The sequence below is a fragment of the Falco cherrug genome, chromosome 1 (genome assembly GCF_023634085.1).
Source record: "Falco cherrug isolate bFalChe1 chromosome 1, bFalChe1.pri, whole genome shotgun sequence".
Classification (NCBI taxonomy): domain Eukaryota; kingdom Metazoa; phylum Chordata; class Aves; order Falconiformes; family Falconidae; genus Falco; species Falco cherrug.
The window spans coordinates 56,019,136-56,040,799 of NC_073697.1; the positions used below are offsets into that span (position 1 = coordinate 56,019,136).

Genomic DNA, 21,664 nt, shown 5'->3' on the forward strand with positions numbered 1-21,664 from the left:
TTTGAGGGCTTTGCATGGAAATTGAAAAAGGGAAAGCACATTTTGGCAATTTTGCAATATCTGTTGTTTCCAGGACAGCATTTTGGCCATTATTATTCCTTGCTGTAATAACATCTCCTATTATTCTCCATTAGTAGATGCAATTGGCTGCTCCAAGATAAGGGATATGAGGGATAATACTTGGCTGAGATGTGGTTTGATCCTCTAAATGCTTACATTTTATCAGCTATAAAATACATTACTGTGCTGACTATGCAGCATAAGATATTTCATGGATCAAAACTACCCGATCATTTAAGTCACTGTATTTCCTTTGGAAAAAAAAGAAAGATGAGATCTACAAATCTGACGAGGACTGTCAGGTATAGAAGACAGAAACACTCAACCTGTGTAAACAGCTCAGCTTTTACCTATTTTAAAGCTATGCCCCCACATGCCAGACTACCGGGAGGAGCTTCATCAATGTTACAGGACAGTCAAGGTACATCGTCTGGCATCGGGCCTCTTCTGCTGGATACAGGGATAGTTCACAGAACTGCATGATGTGAGGGAAGGTTGTTGGACACTCCTTTTTTCAAAGCGCTTCTAGTGCCTCATGTAAACTGCTGAGGGCAAAACTATTTTCAGTAGCTCTTGCTTCTTTGCCTCCAGTCTTTATGGACGGTGTCCTTGCACAACAAAGAAATGCTTCTTCTTTCTTACAAACCTCTGTAAACAAAGACTCTCTCTGTTCTCTGGGAAGAATGTGTTGGAGACATCAAATTGGTAGATAGGGAAAGAGAGAAATAAGGAGCAAGCAAGCAAAAGAGAGAAACAAGCATTATATGACAGTGTTTTCTTCCTGGGAGAGCTGCAGACTAGGTTAGAATTACTCACAGGATTATCTTTTGCTTCTGATTTTCAAAGGTTTCATGTATTCCAATCATCTGCAGAATGGCATAAATAAACTGATAACAATATACTGATAGACCTTCCAACACCTGATAAATAAAATCCAATTAGCCATGGACAGATATGGATTTTTTTTGACTAATTCGAACACTGTAATAAATTTTGCCCCGGCTGACTTCCACAGCATTGCTGCATCTGGTTGGACAGGAGCTGCTTTATTCCCCAGAGTCAGTGCCACACCTGCAGCAGGCAGTTTGACTGCTACACGAGCAGAGGCATCAGGGTCTTGCAGAGACTGTGAACCCTTGGGAGATAGCCTGTTCTCGTACCTGAGCGCGGGTCACCTGAGAGCAGGCTGCAGCCTGGCTGCGTGGCTGTGTGCTGGGTGAGTGGCAATGAGGACGCGGGGACGTGAGCTCACTTGTAGGCTTTGTACCTGCTGAACCTGCTGGTAGCTGAAGCTTTACAGAGAGCAGGGAGAGGCAGGGTCATACTCTGTACTCCCTTGCTGTGGTATTGTGAGCATTTTTTCTACTTTGAAATGAAAACACTTTGACATTCCTTGAATAGCAGTCTGTGCCAGAAGATGTGTGGGAAAGCCTACAGTGGCAAAAAGAAGGTATGGATGTTATATTGCATTATATGAGGAACAGGAAGGGTAACAACACACATATCCATGGTGTCAGAGGGTGGAAAGCTCTCCTTTTGTTTTTGGGTTTTTTTTAGTATCCAGTCAAGTAATTTTAGGATGAAAGGAACAGTATAAATATTACATACAGTATTATTATTACTTTTGTTATTTTCATCTGATATCCCAAAACTGATATACTGCCTGAAAAGTACAAATAAATTACAGGCATATATAAATATACTATACCAATGTCTTAGGTATGATGACACTCTATATCTATTTTATGCTGGAGCTGATGAACAATTTTGAGGATGCCAGCCTTAAAGAGGTAAAACTGTGCTATTTTACAATCATCAGAATGTGGTGGGTGTGTAGACAAGAAAGACAACATTTGCCCAGGAGTTAGGAGATCAAAGAATTCAGGTTCTTGCTGGATCACAGCACTTCTCTATAATTGTGACCGTCTCCTCAGAGTTATTTAGCTCTATCAAACTGCAACAGGAAAAAATGAGATGTTTCATGCACTGTGTCAGGACACTCAACCAGGCAGAGGACACTGCACTCCTATATAGTTTTTGGAAATGCATATATTCCTAGGGCTGCTGTTCATGGAGTAGGTGAGAGCCAGAACACAGGCAGACAGAGCAAAACCAGCATCTGTATTTGAGAGTGTCCCAGGTGCTCTGGCTACCTTCTTTAGGAGTGCAGCTCTTGATGCCCTCACTTGTAAATTGGTATGGATAGACCTTACCAGCTTGCTGATGGTTATGAGGATGATAACTGCTTGCTGATGGTTATGAGGATAACTGGTGATATTGTTCCACTGTCCCAGGGGGTCACAGACTCCATGTCCTACAGTTATACTCCCTGTAATTACCAAAACTGGATAAGAAAAAATGTGGTGCTTTTGAGGTGATGTGTTTAAAAGAAGGTTGGTACATGCTTTGATGTGAGTATATGACATGCCCTGTTGCAGAAATTAGTCTTTATTCTACTGAGCTTTACTAAAATGTATAGTATTCTGAATTAAATACAGTTCAAATGATGAATTTTCCAGAATATTGATATAGTGCCAGCTCCTTGAAGACAATGCAAACAGGACTACAGCTTTAACGTAATAAAGCAGAGTGCTTACATTTAAATGTAAGTGTGCACTGTGCTTTGCTGTGTGAGAGCCCATGGAGGGTTGGAACTGCAAACAGTGAAGTGGAAGGGAATGTGATTTCATACCAAGAGTGAACACCATGACTGGGGACTATTTGCAATTCCTCTTGTACGCATAAATAGAACTTGCCAAAGAAAACTATTTCACTTTGGTTGATGAAGGCTGTTTGTTGAAAGAGGTCTTCTGGCCAGTGAATCAATTCTTCCTGAAAAATGCCATTAAACCTTTATTTTGAGCCAGGCAACCAACAGTGACTGGCAGAAGGGGCTGGTTCACGACTCCATCAGCATTGTGCTGCGTTCTTGTGTTGGCAAATATTGTCATCTTCACTAGCACATAGACCTTCAATCTCCAGCCATCGCATTCAAGTGCATGATGAAAAGTGTGCTTTTCATGAAATGCTATGCATTTTGAAAAACATATATGTTCTGATGAAGTGTCATGTAGAAAAATATCGCAACATTTTGGTGATAGCTTTTTACTTTAAAATAAATCTTTCAGAAAGTATTAATTACATTTAGTATACATTTTGAAAGCCTTTTAAAACTCAAAAGCTAGTAAAAGCTTTTCAATCTAGCAGAAATGAAAAGTTTAAATTGATTTATTTTTTCTGCAGAACTTCAACAGGAAAGTTGTAGCTGTTTTCTTCCCTTCCGTTTCTGAGTGGAAAATAAAACCAAAAAGTCCAAATCACATTGTGGTCAGAAAATTAGTGTTAGACCATATTTTTTCTTGCCACTCAGTTTTTGATACTGATTCAAGCTATTAACTGTGCAATACCAATTATGAAGTGAGCAGCTTAATTCGAAGCTCTAGATATGCAAGCTTACATAAAAATACATGTGTATGGACATATATGCATACATACATACATATATATACTAATTTTCTCTTGTGCATCATTTGCTTTAGATCATGAATGCTGCATTTACTCACTGAAGCGTCTCTGGCACAAGGTTCATAATGTGCTCTCGAGTCCTACCTCAGCCTACTTAGTGGATAGCAGATACTTCTGCCAGTCTGATAGTATCTAATTACAGAGCCAAGGGGTGCATATTTCAGCAGAACACTCTGAGATGTTGAAAGATGATATTCTGAGACAGAGAAGGGCATATCAGCCATTGATTTAGGTCACAGAAGCAATTCACTATCACACGAATAACATTAGGCAAATGTTATATCCGAACACAGTAAAAACCTTTAAAAATCTCATATGCGATAAAGGTTGGCATTAACATTTCAGCTTTTGCCAAAGTGTGATACCAGCCCATTAATCTTGGCGGAAAAATATTCTGCTTTTGTGAGAATACAGTTGCTCATATAAAGCATATAATGCGAAGTATAGACTGGGCTTGGTGGTGGGGGGGTTGCAGTTGTAACTTTGTACTTTAAAAGAACCAAGTCTAAATTCATGAGTGATGCCACCATTGAAATAAATTGTATATGGATATGAAGGTAAATAGCTATTCTTTTCACACCAATGAGGTAAAAATAAATTCACAGATAGCATTAAAAAAAATATTCATGATTGCTTTTATAGTGTTGCTGTGGTAGTTTTCTTTTGCAACCAAATAAAAATGAGGTTAATGTCCTGAGTATTCCTCTTGCTGCTGTACTTGCCTATCTACTTGCTTGCAGACTTAGTCATATACAAAAGTTTTCAAAAAGTAAATATTACCACTGTTTTGCAATCAATCACTTTATGCCCTAAGATCCAGCAGTGGTCCTTGCACCACAAGTAGAAAAGATTGTCTTGGACCGCTTCCTCTGCTCTGAATTTGGCCAGCTCTTAGCTGTGCTGCGAAATTATCCATGTTACAAGTTTTGGTCCAAAGACAAAAAGCCACTCAAAGTCAGCAAGGCAGACATCAAAATGTCGTAAAAGATGTTAAAGAAAATCTATAGCCTGGGGAAAACAATTCATGACAAATACACTGAGGAAATAATCTCGTATTATTTTTCAGTAATTCATTTTATAAATTCCCCTCACAAATAGGAGTGTGAGTGATATATGCTCAGACTCGGGGGCCTGGCCAGGGCCAGGGTAGCTATGGGGCCAGTAAAGAAGCATGGACTCTTCTTGCTGCTACTTCAGTTGCAGCTGGATCCAGAAGCCAGGGATAAGATACAGTGGTGAAGGTCCAAACCCAGAGATGCTCATGGGAGTTTTATGGTGTACATATTTAACTGGCTTTCAGAAGCACCATGGAAACACCTGTTATACTACATTTTCAGAGCTACTGAGAAGACTGTTGTCATACAGAGAAGGTATATTCCCAAACACATATTTTAGGAGTACAATTCCCAAATATTTCATATTTCTGCAGCTCCAGTAATACACAGTTTTTTTTAAAAAGATACTCCAAAATATTGAAACAACTTGGAGAGTCACATACTCTGCAATATATTTGTTGTTATGCGCTTACACTGACTACCAGGATTTCTTTAAAAAAAGATTTAGGATGTCATATTTCAGTGACCTCTCTGTTTTATTATTTAATTTGGTTTGTTTCACTGTCTCTCTATTTTTTTGTCATATTTTTAATATTTTTATTCCTGCATTTAGTTTCTACTGCTTTTCCTTTATCAGTATCCTGATATTTTGGTTGGATTTTTTCTTGTTTATTACCTATTTTTGGTTGTTTCTGTCTTTTCAGAACTTTTTCAGTCCCCTGCACCCCTCCAGATTGCTGTTCATCTGCTTGCTCTATTAGGCTTTCTCTTTTTCATCAGCAATTTCTTTCTCTGTTCTGTGGTCACTCTTGATGCTAAACTCAAGTATTTAAGCCTTATGGGATGACATTTCTCATGCTGTTTGCAGAAGACTTCTTAGAATCATAGAATGGTTTGAGTCGGAAGGGGTCTTAAAGATCATCTGGCCCCAACACCCCTGCCATGGGCAGGGACACCTTCCACTAGACCAGGTTGCTCAAAGTCCCATCGAGCCTGGCCTTGAACACTGCCAGGGATGGGGCATCCACAGCTGCTCTGGGCAACCTGTTCCAGTGTCTTGCCACCCTTAGAGTGAGGAATTTCTTCCTAATGCCTAATAAAAATCTACCCTCTTTCAGCTTAAAGCCATTACTCGTTGTATCACTACATGCCCTTGTAAAAAGTCCCTTTTCAGGTCTCTTGTATTGATGCTGTAGGTTGCCCTGACCCATGTGCAGGACCTTGCACTTGGTCTTGTCGAACTTTGTTAGGTTCACATGGGCCCACCTCTCAAGCCTGTCAAGGTCCCTCCAGATGTCACCCCTTCCCTCCAGTGTGTTGACGGCACCACTCAGCTCAGTGTTGTCAGCAAATTTCCTGAGGGTGCACCCAATCCCTCTGTCCATGTCACCAACAAAGATGTTGGAGAGCGCCTGTCCCAGTACTGACCCCTGAGCAATGCCATTTGTTACTATTCTCCACTTGGGCATTGAGCTGTTGACTACAACTCTGAGTGCAACCATCCAGCCAATTGTTTATCCACTGTGTGGTCCATCCATCAAATCCATGTCTCTGCAGTTTAGAGACTTGCTGAGTTTGCAAGACTTGCTCAGTTAATGATTACATTTAGTTGCAACCACGTCAGGTGGATGCCAGTGGGATGGCAGAAGGATAGGATTCCCCCAGTTGTACACTAAAGTGTAGCTGACTCCTCGTTTGCAAAAGCCCTAATCCACCTGTTAAAGAAGTCTGGGAAAAGAATGAGTCAGGTGCAAAACAAGAAAGGGCTGTTGGTTTTCTTATGTTCAGCCCTGGACAGAACTGAAGTGGTGCAACAATTACTTTTTCACTTTAGACAAAAAAAAAAAAAAAGGGCAGCTGTTCCTGAGTCACTGGGAGTGGCATCTGTGCCATGAGGAGACGCAGGTAATGCTACTACTGTTGCTGCCTACCTGACGCTCCCAAGAACAATGCAAGTTCTTCAGGTTGATGCAGTAAAACAGATACTGTCTTTGGACCTTTGGAGAGATGGTGGCACTGTGCTGTTAAACGAAGAGCTGTAAATGATGTAAAGGATTGTTACTTAAGTAACTTTATTTCCCTCTGAAACCTTAAATCCCTTCCTTGGCAGTTTTTCTACGTGGACACTTTCTCTGAAGCACGCTCTTGGCCCATAGGTGCACGGGTTTTTCTGAATCTGATGCAAAAGTTGCCACCTCAAGCCAAATGATATCCATAAGCTTCAGGTTTCCATGAGAATCCCACTTACAGAAAGTGCAAGAAAGTGATCAATGTAAGTTGCTCCAAATCTTTTGGTTTGTTCATCTGTCCTACTTCCACAGCCCGAGTAAAGTTCTGTCACGCCTATTAAACAGAGAATTACCTTCTGTTTAACTTCAGACAAAATTTTATGTGCTTTTCTGAGTTATACAAGATGATTCTAATTTGAAGTTTGTTACACAAAATTGTAAAAGCTGATTTTTTTAAATATCTTTCTATTAATTTGTTTACATTGCTTGTCATTTACTACTTTTTTTGCCACAATTCCAACCTAGGAAGGAAAAACACAATATTCAAACATTATTCTGTTGATTTACTTAAAAAGCATATACTAGTAACTAAATATTGCAGGTTGTAGCCATTGAATTAGGTAGCAAAATAAGAATTAGCATAGATTCTCATTAAGGAAAACCCTGTAAATCTCTCTAACTGTCTTGACTCCTATTTTTAACCACCAGTGTGGTTCCAGGCAGGTGACAGGAGGGATTTTTCTGGTATGATAAAGTCCTGCCAAGGACAAATTCTGTGTTTGTAGCATGGAAAACAAGGTGTTTACTAAAATTTCCCTAAATAATTATTTAGTCAATGCCCTTGATACTTATTTGCAGGGCAAACAAGGGTATTTCTTCACTGCCACATTAGGAAAAAATAAAGGAATAAACATAAAAGTGACTCTGCATGCACACTTTCCACTTGATATCTTTCCAGATCACTTTACAACTTTCCATTTTTCCGTCTCTTCAGCTGCTTATTTGTATGCTGTAGGGACACCACAGTCCTGATGCTTCACTAGATAATGACTGTTGGTATCTATGCTGCCAGCCTCTGGTGTCTGGGAACAAGCAGCATTAGAGATCAGAACTGTGAGGGAACAAGAATTTCCATCCTATTGAATAGTTTTGCACTTCAAAATGTATTTTCACTCGAAAGAGGAGGAAAAAGCGAGTATGGGAAATGATCTTTTTAAGGAATATTTTAAGAACTCCTTTTGGTTACTTCCGAAAAGGATGAACTGCTCTTCCTTCCAGCAACCCATGTGTGGTTACTAAAATATTTGGCAGTGTTTATGTAAAGTATGTACTTGTCTTTTAAGTAGAGGACGAGCTAATCCTCTCACTTGGAATGTGTGAACAATATGCTGGAGAAAAGTCAATGCTGCAGTAGCAGTATATCAGATTTCCAAACTAGAAAACAGGCTGGAGAAAAGTAGATCACTTTTTATAGCATTTGTTCCTAAAATTGTATTTCTGACATCCATTCAAAGAGAAATAAGTACTGACCTACTACAACGTGCTTCCTTCCTACAATGGGATATGTAAATCCATTACATTACATATGTTTGCAATTACACTTAAAGCGATCTAGAAGTGATATGTGAAATGAAGTGGTTTTTCTGAGGACTCTTCACTGTATGTTGAACCTTGTAAACACCTAAGCAGAATATGCTTTTTGCAATGAATTTTTGTTTTGTTTGCATTTACATAGTAAGACAAATATCACTTTGTTATGTGGCAAGATCTGCGGTGACATCTGCCCAATTTTACAACTGTGTCTTTACAGTTATCGCATGACATAGTTCAAAAATTACCTATTCATACATCAAGGTTATTTTTCCATAGATTGCTACAGTGCATTACAGGTATCCTTCCTTTTTATTTTCCAACTTGCCTTTTTACTCCTGGGATAATTCTGGAATCATTAAATATAATTTGCTGAATATAATGGATAATTTGAAGAGCTTGGAAATGTCTTACCATCTTTTAAAAAAGCTAGGATTTTAGCTATTTATCTGAACATAATATCTTTGTTTAAAGCAATAATTTTCAGGCTTTTAAAAAATGTTCCATTCCTTCCTGGGAAAACAAATCGCTGTAGTATTTACACTCCCCAATTGTTTTCATCCCAGAAAGGAAAGACGTGGCACAAAATTTTACATATGAAGAAGTAGGGTAAAAAGTCAAATCTCAATTGTGGTATGAAAGTTTTTACAGCCAAGGGAACTGCCTCTCCTACCTGCAGCGAGCCTTGAATTTAACACTGAATACTCGCAAAACATACTTTTTTATTGTTGGTTGGATATTAGAATGGTTTGATGTGGATCCACACTAAAAATTAGAGATATAGCTGTCTACTCTGCAGTCGTAATCTAGTTCAGTGTGGAGAGACCTAGTGTTCTAAGTTAATGTTGACTCATGGATGTGATGAAGCTTAGCTTAGGCTCCCGTCTTGGAAAAAGTAGGATGACGGATTGTGTTTTCAAGATGCATTTTTTTTGCTTAAATAATATTTTTAATGAAATTACTCAATACTTGAGAACTATTAACACCTTACGTAATGTAATGGGAACTATTTTTTCTTTCCAGGTATCAACAGTGCCAGAGTTTGGCCGCATAGTAATTTATACTACCAGCCTTCGCGTGGTGAGAACCACTTTTGAAAGATGCGAACTGGTTAGAAAGATTTTTCAAAATCACAGAGTTAAATTTGAAGAAAAAAACATTGCTCTGAACAGTGATTATGGAAAAGAACTAGATGAAAGATGCAGGAGGGTCTGTGAAGTTCCCTCACTCCCTGTTGTGTTTATCGATGGCCATTACCTTGGGGTAAGTAAAGCACAAGCCTATGTTTTACGCTGCAATCTGGAAGAACAGATGAAAACCTTGATGAATGAGAAGTAGGGTTTTTAGGAAATTGCTTGTAGTGCTGGAACGATGGGAATAATCAAAGACAGAGATCCCTTTGTGGTATGTACTGCACAGATCCACACTGATAGATTTAATCTGAAGATGCAAAAGGTAACCAGGGAGAGGCTATCAGGAGGGGAATAATATGCAGTAATACAATCTAAGCTATCCAGTGTTTCTTAAGAAATACCTTATCTTTGCAGCTGAAACCATGAAAATCTAAAGAAATGGATTTTTTTTCCTCATGGGAACTTGTATGTATGACTGACCCAGGAAGATGAACACACATAGCATAAACCTGTCATTTAGTAATATCTGTTTTGAATATGACACTAACAGCTTGGGGTGTCAGGCCTTAAACATGCATTGAATTTTATATAATGTAGTCTGTATCAGGATCTGTAATCCACTGAACATTTTTTTAGGTAGAGAATTGGTTAATATATACTTTTAGAAAAGTCTACCAGTAAAAAAGAGAGAAAAACAGCCCAACTCTGCCCTGTTGCAAGACATAAACTCCAAATGGAAAACTATAATCCAAATTGGTACTCAGGGTCTAAAAGCCTTCTGGTACTTAAAATCACCTTTTCATTAAGCCCAGCCTGTACTTTCAAAAGATATTTTCCAGAAATTGAAAAGATCAGAGTTTAAAAGAAAAAAGATTCTGGAAAGTGGCACACAGAAAACAGCTTGAATGCTCAGAGAAGTTATTTGTCTGGAGTGGTAAAGAACTAGCAATTAGCACCAACAGCGAGACTGTGATTTGTGAAGGCAAACTATATTTAAACACAGTGGGGTTATTGTGTTTGTGTAGCTTATCACTTTCATTTTCATGAAAGATTTAAGTAATGAAATGAAATGTAATCAACAGTCAGACATAATTGATATTGGGCCTGTATAAACACTCAAATTCCCTTTCTTCCCCTTCTCCCCATCCTCCTCCTAGCTCTCTGCGCGCTCTGCATGAGACAGGTTTCCCTGAGCACTATAACAAAGGCATTTGCTGGCGCAGGGCTCGCCAGACCACTACAGCCACTGCAAAGTCGCCTGTGTGCAGATACTGATTTTTACTTCATAGTAGAGGATGCTTTTATCAAAAACCTGAGTTGGTGAGTTCTCCAGCCAGCCAGGAGCAGAAGTACTTTGTCCAAAGCAGCTTAAAATTCAACAGGATTCAGACTGAGATTTGCTCACCTAATGATCATGTTAAAAATAAAAGTAGTGAGTTATGACAGACCCCAATAAAGTCTCAGTTCATGTGTGATCAATTTGTCAAAAAGAATTCAGTTAAAATGCTGAAATGGATTGAATAAATTATTTGCTCAGCTGTAGGTGAAGCCTGGTTACAGTCATTTTGGTATGATGGACGGCCCATTAATTCACTGAGGCTTTTTTTTTTGCTTTTTTTTTTTTTTTTAGAAGATCATGGGAAGCTTGTCTTTTGACAGCGAAGCAACAGTGTAACAAGCAATATGATCTCATTAAAATTATTTAAGTATTGTATGAGATACTTTGGAGAGGTATAGAAAAGAAAGCAAGTCAATTAGGGGTCTAGCTGTCTGTGGGAGAGACAAATCAAGCTGTCTAGCTAGCTGCTGGCAAGTAGTCAGCAGATTTTACTTCCTCTGTAGGTAAAGAATTTGGTGTTCTGGTCTACAGACATTTATTACAGCATGGTAACTGCATTCACATTGTTTAACACAAGAAAGCAAAAAATATTAATCTACTAAAAATCAGAAAAATTCAGACTTGGGAGGTGTTTTCTTTCTTCTTTTTCTATTTTTTGATTAAACTGATAAAGCACACTGTGGTTAAATGGAACAGACTTTAGCTTCAGGAGAGGATTAAAGTTATTACACGTAAGAGCGATATTATTTGTGGAGAATCTGCTTTTCAGGCAGGGAGCAGTCCCGGAGATGCCTACTCTGCTTGCAGGGAGCATCATGGCCAGCCAGAGTGGAGGGAGCCCTTTGCTCTCCCCGTGTGGGTGCCCCTCACCTTTGCTCACAGGTGGGGTTTCTGTCCTCCGCTGCTCTCCACTAATTATCGTCATAGTGGGTAGCACTCTGCTTGCCGCAGCGTCGCTCTCTAATGTGCTTTAGTTGAGATGGACCAGGGTGGGAAAACCAAGTTCAGTGTGAGCAGAGCTAACTCTGCCAGCGGGAGCACCGAGTGATGGGAGAGCAGAGCCCCAGGGTGGACCTGTCACTCAGAGTGGCAGGGGACCTCTGTCCACACACTCTGTTTGGTAAATGTGGCAAACCCCCTCATTTTTATGGCAGTTTTTATTTCTCTATCTTAATATGGCTTCACAAGAGAGGTTGGCATTCATTCATTTAACAACAGAAATAAGGAGGGGGGCACTTCGCATATTGAGAAGGTCTGGCGATGAAGTATTCACCCCCTAGCTATGTTATTGCCTGGTGGATGTGGCACCTTAAGAAGACAATGCATCGGTGACTCCAGACAGTAAGTTGGCTGGAACCTGTGCTGGGCTTCTGTTTCATTAAAATGCAATTGAGAACTAATTACAGATTTTGGTCTCGTTGGTAACTGAACATTTCTATAATGCCTTTTATGATAATTATCTTCTGATATGCAAATGCAACACAGAAATCCAGAAGCCTGGTGTGTCAGTAAATTAATCATGCAATATTTTTTTCTCTCTCTTTTCCTGTCTCTCTTTAAAAAAAAATAAATATTTATTTCCCGACAAATCCCTCCCTGAAGGAGATTGCATGTAGCAATACAAAGGAGAATCTATATTGAGCCATGCACCTTTCCATGAGTCATAAGGAGGAAACATCAACAGCCCCTAATTAAAATATGCACAGTTTTGAAAGGGGAAAAGATTATTTTTCATGAGATAAATGTAACAAAGCCAGCAGAACACAGCATATGTGCTTCTGGTAGAGTATATGGTATCCAAGCCATTCAGAAGCATGGACAAGGTTGTTAGAGCACTGCAGGCTGTGTGGATAAATCTTCACAGCGCTGCAGAATTTATCATTGCCTGCACAGGAGGAATGAAACAAATCCGCGACTTGGGCAGAAGCAATAGAAAAATCATATTTAGCCCCTGTCAAGCAAAGTCCTGTGTGCTGCACTACAGCAGGTTTTTTAATCTTCTCATTTTTTCAGGATTGAATCATTTCATTTCTTGACACACACTGTCTAAATATCAGTCTGTCAGGAAATTGCAGGTTCTTTCTGCAGCACGCTCTTTACCAGCTGATATAATCCCTCCTCTTCACCTGAGGCTGTCTCCATCTGAAATGGAATTATGCCATCTGCTGGGACACCAAAGCAGGATAAAAAATGACTTCCAAAACCCAGAAAGCCACACAGAAAAAAAAACCTGGAGCATTCTTTTACTTTTTTACAAAGGCACTCAGGATTGTTAGAGGTTTATGTTAATGTTAATGTAAAGACCTACTTTGCTGGAAAAGGGATACACATAAAAAAAGGCAAATAGAGTCAACCTTAGTAAACATGTTAGCTCACTGCATAATAGTTTTAAAATAGCTTTATTTTATTTTTCACTTTAAATATGTGATTTCATTCCAGTGTTCACTTGCCATACAAACCTACTTGAATCTTTTTCAAAAATGTGAATTTAATATTTTTTTCCTGAAGAAACTGTTTTCTATTTAGTTTTCCCAGCTGTAATGAATTCTCAACAGCATGAGGGTTACAGTAAAATTATTTTATTTTACTCATTGGCTATGATTATTTGCCAAGAATGATGAGGATATTTCTGTAACACGTTTAGAAAACAGCTTAACATATTTGTTGTTACACAAGAATTAATGGTTTCCTTTTTGCTGCTTCCCAGTGGCCATCTATGATTAGTAGCTCTCAATTGCCTCCGTGTTTTGTTGAACACACTCTCCTGGCATTCACTTGATGGAGTGGATATGAATGGCTCTGTAGCAGTAAAACTATGATGTAATTATTGCATCAAGTCACCTAGCATTTTCCCACCTGTTTCCTCCATTTTGCAGTTTAACATTTCAGGAAGAGCAGGGTTCAATTAATATGATAGCTTTTTACACATCAATCTTTCAGTTCTTTGCATATCAAAAGCAACACTTCTGGTGCTGCTGCTATACCGCAGTGTCACTTTTCTGTTTATGGGCAGATTTCCAGGCATTTAATGTACCCCGTGCGTGTCTTCTGCTAAGGGGCACCTCCTTGTGAGAGGTGTAGTGTTGTAGGCTGAAAAGCATGTGAGCTTTGGGCAAAGACAGGGGTATATACAGCCCCTCTCTTTGGTAAGGCACAGTGAAAAAGCATGGCAGGTCCAGGAATGGCAAGGCATGTGATCGCATTCTGCTGCCTTAGCAGGAGGTCTCATCTGTATACTTAGCAAAAGCTTGTTTTTAAGGAAATAAGGGATGTAATTTACCTGCACAGCAAGCATGTCCGCAAGAGAGACGTTGCAGTGCCGTGGTGGTTTTACTCTCTCTGTAAGGAGGGATGTGGAAGAGAAGCTGCTTCCCAAAATTAGCAGGTATTCGAGTACAGCTGGGTGCAAAGCAATATCTGTGTGCGTTTCTCGATGAAGGTGAAAATGGTGAAACGGTGAAATGGGTTACATGCCATGGTGAATGGTGAAAATGGTAATGGGTTACATCCAAGACAGGTGAGCAACAGATGGGTTTAGTGACCAGGCACCCGGGGCAGTAGAAACTTAGTGGACCTTGGATTTGTCCTAGTTCTGCAATCAGTGGAACAATACCTCAAATACAATGTTAATTTCTGGACATTCTCAAGAGAAAATTGGGAAATTATGTTGAGGAATAAAAATTATCTAGGAAACTTGTCTGTAGAGGAATGAAGGCAGTGGGCTGATTAGCACTGATAACATGCAGCTGTGGCCTTGCCGCAAAGGCAGTGGGTTGATTGACATGGATGATGTGCAGGTGTAGCTCGTTCCTGCTAAGGGGTTAAATAGCCCTGAGGATGGGGGGGGAGAGGTGGTTGGGTGGAGGAGGAGTAGTGTGGTCTGAGCTCTGGAGGAAGGGGAAACAGCATGGACAGTAGAATCTGGCTGATGGTAAAAGTTTTGTTGCAGTCTACTAGTTTGTTTTTGCTGCAACAATTGGTGCCTTGTGTGAGGCTAACCAAGTTGGACTCAGACTACAACACTGAGTGATTTAGCAAAGTCCATGGCATTTCCTTGCTGAAAGAAGGGCAAAGACCTGACTGCAGTCCCTGGGTTCCTTCACCATGGTAAAGAGCTACTGAAGTTAGTAGATAAAGGATTCACAGGCTAGTGCTTTGAAATGTAACTGGTTAACAAAACTGAAAACTTACTTCTCCCCACTGCTTCTCTAAATGTTGTGGGCACTGTCAATCATGTTCCTTGTGTGAGTCTTAGAGGGGCAGAATCTTTAAAGTTTTGCATCCCTTTGTGGGTAATTGTGGACTGAGCACGACCTAGGAAGAAAAGAGACATAACTTTCTGGTTGGAAAGCAGCTATTTGACTTATTAACAGCTGCTTTAATTACTCTATTAATTATAGACTCTGTGTGTTAAGGTTCACAGATTCAAGGGGAAGGTTAACCTCTGCAAAGTATCTTTTATTCAAATTTCACCCGAGGCAGCTGTTAATGAGAAAAGACGTGCTGAAGCACTTTAAAATGTTGATAGCCATTTGGATGTTTAGTTTTTAATTTTAGAATCATAGTAATGAGGCTTTCCACTTTGAAAGAAACACAGCTGGCTGACTAAATGTCATCCAAAATATAAATCCTTCAAAATATGAATCTATAATGGGAAACCTGTTGGACTTTTAATTATACTATCACAAAAGCCAGTCAGTGTTATCATACAGCATCACTGTAACATGAAGCAGAAGTCACAGGGATACTTTTGCCAACTGTTGCCACAGAGAAAAGATCCTTTTTCTTAATGGGAGACAAATCAGGGCTTGCCTAGCTTAGGGAATTCGCAGTGCCGCAATTACATCAATAAAGCTGCAGCTTAACGTCTCTGCATCAGATGGGCAGCGCAAGCTTTGTCTGAAGCCGCTGTGGTGCATTCAGGCCCAGAGCTAATGCTCTGTGGGCCACCTTGGCAAACCCTCTCCTTGTTGTGCCAGTCACTCCTATTGCCTGTTCTGTGTGAAAGCAGAGAAAGATTAGAGGGGAAGCACGAAAGGGGCTAACAGACGGCTAAAAGCTGCTCTGCTGGGGACACAGAGAGCCTAATGCATATGTCAAAACTGGTGCACTGTGTGCCTGTGATCTATAGCAGATTTCAGCAGAAGAGTCAGCACAAGTAAAGCTAGCTGATCTGAGTTCCCTGTCGTCTTTTGTGACTAATTAACCACAACTAATCACCTTGTAGATAATTCTTTTTTAATAAAAATCTCTTTGGAAGTGTAGCACTTGTAAGAGTAACGTTCACTGAAAAAGTGGCACTCACATTCACTAAAATATTAATACTATGCTTTTTAACTGAAACAAAAATCATCAAACAGAGTCAAAAGTGCCTCTTGTTTTGTACAAAGCCAGAGCAAAAAGACTTACTAGAGGGAAACTAACCTTAAGTAGGGTGTCATACAAAATCCTTTGCAATGTTTTGGTGGCCCTTAGTTGGCTTTAGCCTCTTTACTCCCCAGCAAGGCACTGTGAATCGTTGGACACCAACACGTATATTAGTTGACCTATACACGTTTCCTGTGCTCCCCAGCAGCCTTTACTGTACCTTCCAGTAACAGGGTGAGCAGGGCTGGTGGGGAGCTGGGGCTAAGAGCCCCTTCAGCTGGCTGTGGACAGCTCAAAGTGATGGTACATCCAAGCTGTGTGCCATCACCCCACTGCTCCTCAGTTGTGTGTCAGCATCCCACTGCTCCTCAGCTGTGTGCCATCACCCCACTGCTCCTCAGTTGTGTGTCAGCATCCCACTGCTCCTCAGCTGTGTGTCAGCATCCCACTGCTCCTCAGCTGTGTGCCATCACCCCATTGCTCTTCAGCTGTGTGCCATCACCCCACTGCTCTTCAGCCCTATGCCAGCATCCCAGTTCACCTCCCAACACATGCTGGAAGCAAACCCGAAGTTGCACTTTAACAGTCTGGGCATGCAGACACTAGCAAATCGGGGCAGCATGATGGTATGAACCTAGCATCCAGGCTAGATGTGGCCTATCACCCTTAGCAGCAGGTAAGGGCTGTGCAGCTCCCTGTGTCTCACTGTTCTCACCTTTTGTTGGTTTCTAGCAATCTGCTGATTAAAAGTGTCTGTAAGTGTTTGGTAATATTTAGTATTCAGTGAGTTTGGTTACATAAGTGAAGTATAAGCATTCAAATCAGCCCTCTAATTAGAAGAAAAGGGGGAAAAAAAGTGTTAGATCATCTTTGACACTTTAATTTTGCCTGCAATAATCTCTTAGCATTTACTTTCAGGAGGAAAAAAGAAAAAAACACTTCAGTACTGCTTTGGTTCAGATCACAGAACCCCTCCGAGGCCTAATGTAGTCAGACTAAATTATTATTATTCATTGTTGTGTCTGACTTTAATGTTGTTACAGTATTTTCATTACCCTTTTTCTCCTTGTGTTATATATTAGGCATATTATGTCTTAATTCAATGCTCAACTGCCAGAATATTTGAAGTACAATTTCCTTCTCTCATTTTTCTGCATTCTCTGATATGTAATATATTTATATAATTGTAATTTTTGACATGGTAACTAGACATATTTTTCATTCTGTCAGGAAACATACCCTGTGAAATAAAGGGAACACAATCAGAATTTCCAAGCTGTATCACCTTTTACAAAAAGGCAGTGTGATACAACATCTGGTAATGAACTTCAGGCACTACTATCAGAACTCTGAATAGATTCTCCTCTCATTCTAGCTTTCCTAAGGTGGACCTATTTACAAAATACTTAATGTGAGTCAAATTTGTCCTCAGCCTGTTAAAATTTTCAAGACCAAATCTTCTAATCGTCTCTGTTTTTTCATGCTAAATGTCTGACCTTTTTCTTCTTCTTACTAATAGGGTGCTGAAAAAATTTTACTAATGAATGAATCTGGGGAACTGCAGGATCTCTTAACCAAAATTGAGGTAATTGTATTTCTGCAAATAGATATAAGGAACATACACTGAATATTTGTAATTGAGTAATTTTATTTTTTTACCAGTTCCTTTTCTTCTGTTATAAACTGATGATCCCAAATGCTTTTTTTGTTTTTCTCTCTGAATGAATGATATCATAGTAGCACAGCCCATTAAGTTTGAGAAAACATGAATAGCAATAACATCAGCCCAAAATGTCCATCTCTCTTTTCTCTAGATTTTGCCACAGCGCCATTTTCCCTTTCCCATTACCTTTGAACATCATCTTTGGTATTTAAACCATGCCATGGGGGAGTCAGGCCTCTTTCGTGGATGCTCCACCACTTCACTGTGCACTGCAGTGAATGCATGGGGACCTGCACATCTGCAGTCTGGCTGGACTTAAAACTGGCCATCTAAAAAATCTGGGCAAATGCTGGAAGTTTCTAATTACACCAATTTGCACAAATTTGAAATTATAGGTTATCATGCCTTTTTCCAGCTCTTAGTTTTCCTTGTCCCCAAATCCTGTTTTGAGGGGTCCTATATTGTTACTACCTAGCCTAACGTGTGTCCTAATCGTGGGATAGAAGGTACATCTATGAAAAATAATTCCAGACTACAGCCGACTGATAACTGCATACTGAATGCAATCACTGCTTCACTGCCTTTTGGTTTTGTTTTTCCACAAAAATGTATTTGCTACAAGTGCAAGGGGAAGTCAGGTCTTTCATTGCTGAAGATGCAGAAAGTGATTACACAAACTGTGATCTGTTCAAGAAGGAAATGGCCATTGTTCAAGGGACTGAGCTAAAGCAGTTTTGCTCTTTTTTTTTTTTTTCGGTTAGTTCTCTTAACTACCTGGAAAGGTAGTTAATTACAAGCCTAACAAGCAATAATGAATGTAAAGATTAAAAATATTATTTTCTTACAATTTTGAGATTATTTGAAATAACTTCCAATAAAGTAAACCACCACCATAAATTGTGAAAGTTGTGGGCACTCCTGAGATAAAAAGAATGCTAATGTTACATTATATACTTCCAAACATTGTTCCTGGAGAAGTTAATAGTGGTAAGAGTTGTTTGCCCAGTGAAGAAGAACGGCAAGTTTATGAGCTACAGAACAAAAAGAAAAAGTGCCTTTTTTCCATGTTCATCTGAGCTGTCAATAGATGAATGCTATTGTTAATGGTTTTCTCGATGAAGCTACAAGAAGGACTACGTTATCTGTTCATATTTTAGTATGCTTTGGTAATAACTTGTGACTAATTTTTTAGTGCTACATAATTCCTCAGGCTAAAACTAGCACAAATTGTATGGATTTTTGTTCTTCCTTTGTAAACAATTTGGTAAAGTCTTCACTCAACAGCGCAATGTTAAAGCCACGTATCTGCAGTGGTAAGTACCCAACATGGTGTACCTTGCCCTTCTCTGATATAAAACTTTAAGGCAAGCATTAAACAAACTAGCAACATTTTTAGCAGTTGAAACCTAAAAATGTCTTTGAAATCTCTTCTTGTGTTCTCCATTGTCTTTAATCCAATACAAAACAGAGCAAAATTATTGTTTTACTCAGGAATTAGGACAATTGAAGGAGCCCAAGCCCTGCTTGCAGCAGTTTTCTCCAGGTATAACTGCTGAATATTGATGATCTTTCTTCTTTACACTTAGAGCCTCAGCATTCTACACCCATAAATTTGAATACACCACTTATTTCCTCAAGCACTACTTGTCAGAAGCTATGAATTGCTTTTTGATATGATCAGCTCTAACTGTAATAGGAACAATATGTTCAGCTTGAGCATGCAAATGCTAAAAGTCATAGTATCTTAACATACAGCATAGAAAACATAATGTCAACATAAACTGCCTTGAGTTTAGATTCAATCAGTTGCAATATCTCCTAAAATTGATCTAGACCTAAACTACATCAGAGGAACATATGCAGGCTATCCTTCAGCGATCTATTTTGGCAAGTATAAACACAGGCTACTAAGGTATAATGTGAGCCTGCAGTGAGCCTCTGACCATTACGTGTGGATCTGACCAAAGGAAAAGGCAGATGTACTGGTCTTCCATGGTGATATACCTTGGGATGGGGTGGTGGGTATGGCTCAAGATGGGAATCAGAATGTGTATTCTCAGCTGTCCTGGAGCACTTGTTTTCCTAGAGGTTGTGCTCGCTGATGAGGTAATGCTTTTGTCTTTCTCACATTCTTCTTTGAGCAGAGAGTCCAGCATCCTCAGGAGTGCCGCTCTTGTGGTGGCTTTGGTTTCCTGCCGTGCTCAGCGTGCCATGGGAGCAAGATGTCTGTGTTTCGGAACTGCTTTACAGACTCATTCAAAGCCCTCAAGTGCACTGCTTGCAATGAGAATGGGCTACAGCGCTGCAGGAGCTGTGCAGGCTGAGAATGGCATCTCCACATGTAAAAACTAATTTTATGGTACTGCACCAGTTTGTAATATGTTTTTTTTTTTTTAAATTAATCTGTTTATCCAGTTCAGTCAATAAAAATCCATTTGTAGTATACTTCTGCTGGTTTGATCATTTTGAGCTGTTTAAACCTAGGCGGCTGACCATATAATGAACTCTGAAATATGTTTTTCAACTTTCTTTATAGAGAGATTTGTAGTCTGAAAAACTTATTATATGTGTTATCAGCCCTTTACATGTGAAGTCTTCCCTTTTTCTATAGGGGGATCATCAGCAACAGATGTGTTTCTGAGTCATGCTGTCAAGGGTACAGCAAAATGAAACTTAACCTTCCAATTATTGAGTAGCTGCTGCTTTTAAGATCAGTGAGAATAAAGGTTTTGTGATGTGGACTAGCCCAAGACCATTCCACTTAGTACTTACCTGAAAAGTCACTATGGCTGAATTCTGGCCTGAATTCTAAGTGGCAACAGAAGAACAGAAACATTTCTTAAAAGTCCCATGAATCAGCTTTCTCTCTTAGTACTACTTTAAGTTTGGTATTAAATTAATATTGTTAGACAAAGTTACATAAACATTTAACAGTAGATATTGATAACATTGTTGTACTGTTGTACAACATCGTTGTACTCAGAGCTTTATGATCCTACATATCACAGTAGATCTTATAGAGATCATGTGAGAAAACCAGATAGCTTTATAAATTGCATGTAAAGCAACTGAGGATGAGATTTCTGCTTTTTCAGCTTAGTAATTGTTGTGGTTTGATGGCTAGCCTGGCACGACTGTTTTATGGCTTCTGGTCTCTCCAGGAGGGCCAGCAGTCTATGCTCAGGCAACTCCAGCACTGTATATACCTTTGTCGTTTTTGGTGGGTTTCCCCAGCACAAGCACAAGATAATTCGTCAGCGACTAGTGGGCTCTTCACACTGAATATATTCCAGTTTGGAAGTGCATTAGCATTTATGCAGTTCCACAGAGTACTTTTTAACAGTGTACTTGAGTGGGCCTACATTGACATTGCACTTCTTCCGTTCCTGCTGTCAGTCTCTACTGGCACAAGCAATACAGAGGTTTAGTAGCTTGTTGAAATTGGTCTTGGGTAGAAAAGGCTTCCATGGCAGGCATTTCATCCTGCCCAAACCGCTTCAGGAAATGTTAAGCCATGACATTTTTTTGTTCTTTGCTTCATTCTTTGTAACGCTGTGCTGATTGGGGTTTAGGTAAGTGCAGTTTGCTTTACTAGATGCTGCTTACTGTGGTGAGGGGGCCCATTTCCCTTCCCTCTTCCCCATACAACCTTCCTTAATTTGTCTGTGATGGGAAACTCAGCTTTCCTTTTAATGGAATGGTATAAAGCAGAATGACTACAGCTGCATGAAGCGTGGCTTGCAAAAAAGCCCTTTCTGATAACATTTGTGTTTCATGATGTCTTATTTCCCTCACCTGAATCAGCAGACAACCTTTCCTCCACCTCCATTCCACTTGCTATGTTTAGAGGTGGTAGCTGGTGCTGAAGAGTTGGACAAATTGGTTGGGCTAACTTATCTTTTTGAACATCTGAATCTGAGGGA

General features: G+C 39.7%; 1 protein-coding gene across 1 annotated transcript in view; it reads left to right on the forward strand.

The window, feature by feature from the left end:
- The window catches only part of GRXCR1 (glutaredoxin and cysteine rich domain containing 1), a 41,179-nt gene extending 21,040 nt beyond the window's left edge, over positions 1-20,139 (forward strand). The window contains exons 2-4 of the mRNA XM_027813440.2: positions 9,263-9,502; positions 17,598-17,663; positions 19,886-20,139. Coding sequence (XP_027669241.1) covers positions 9,263-9,502; positions 17,598-17,663; positions 19,886-20,065 — 486 coding nt within the window. The 3' untranslated portion in view covers positions 20,066-20,139. The remainder of the gene's footprint in view (positions 1-9,262; positions 9,503-17,597; positions 17,664-19,885) is intronic.
- Positions 20,140-21,664: the final 1,525 nt, after the last annotated feature.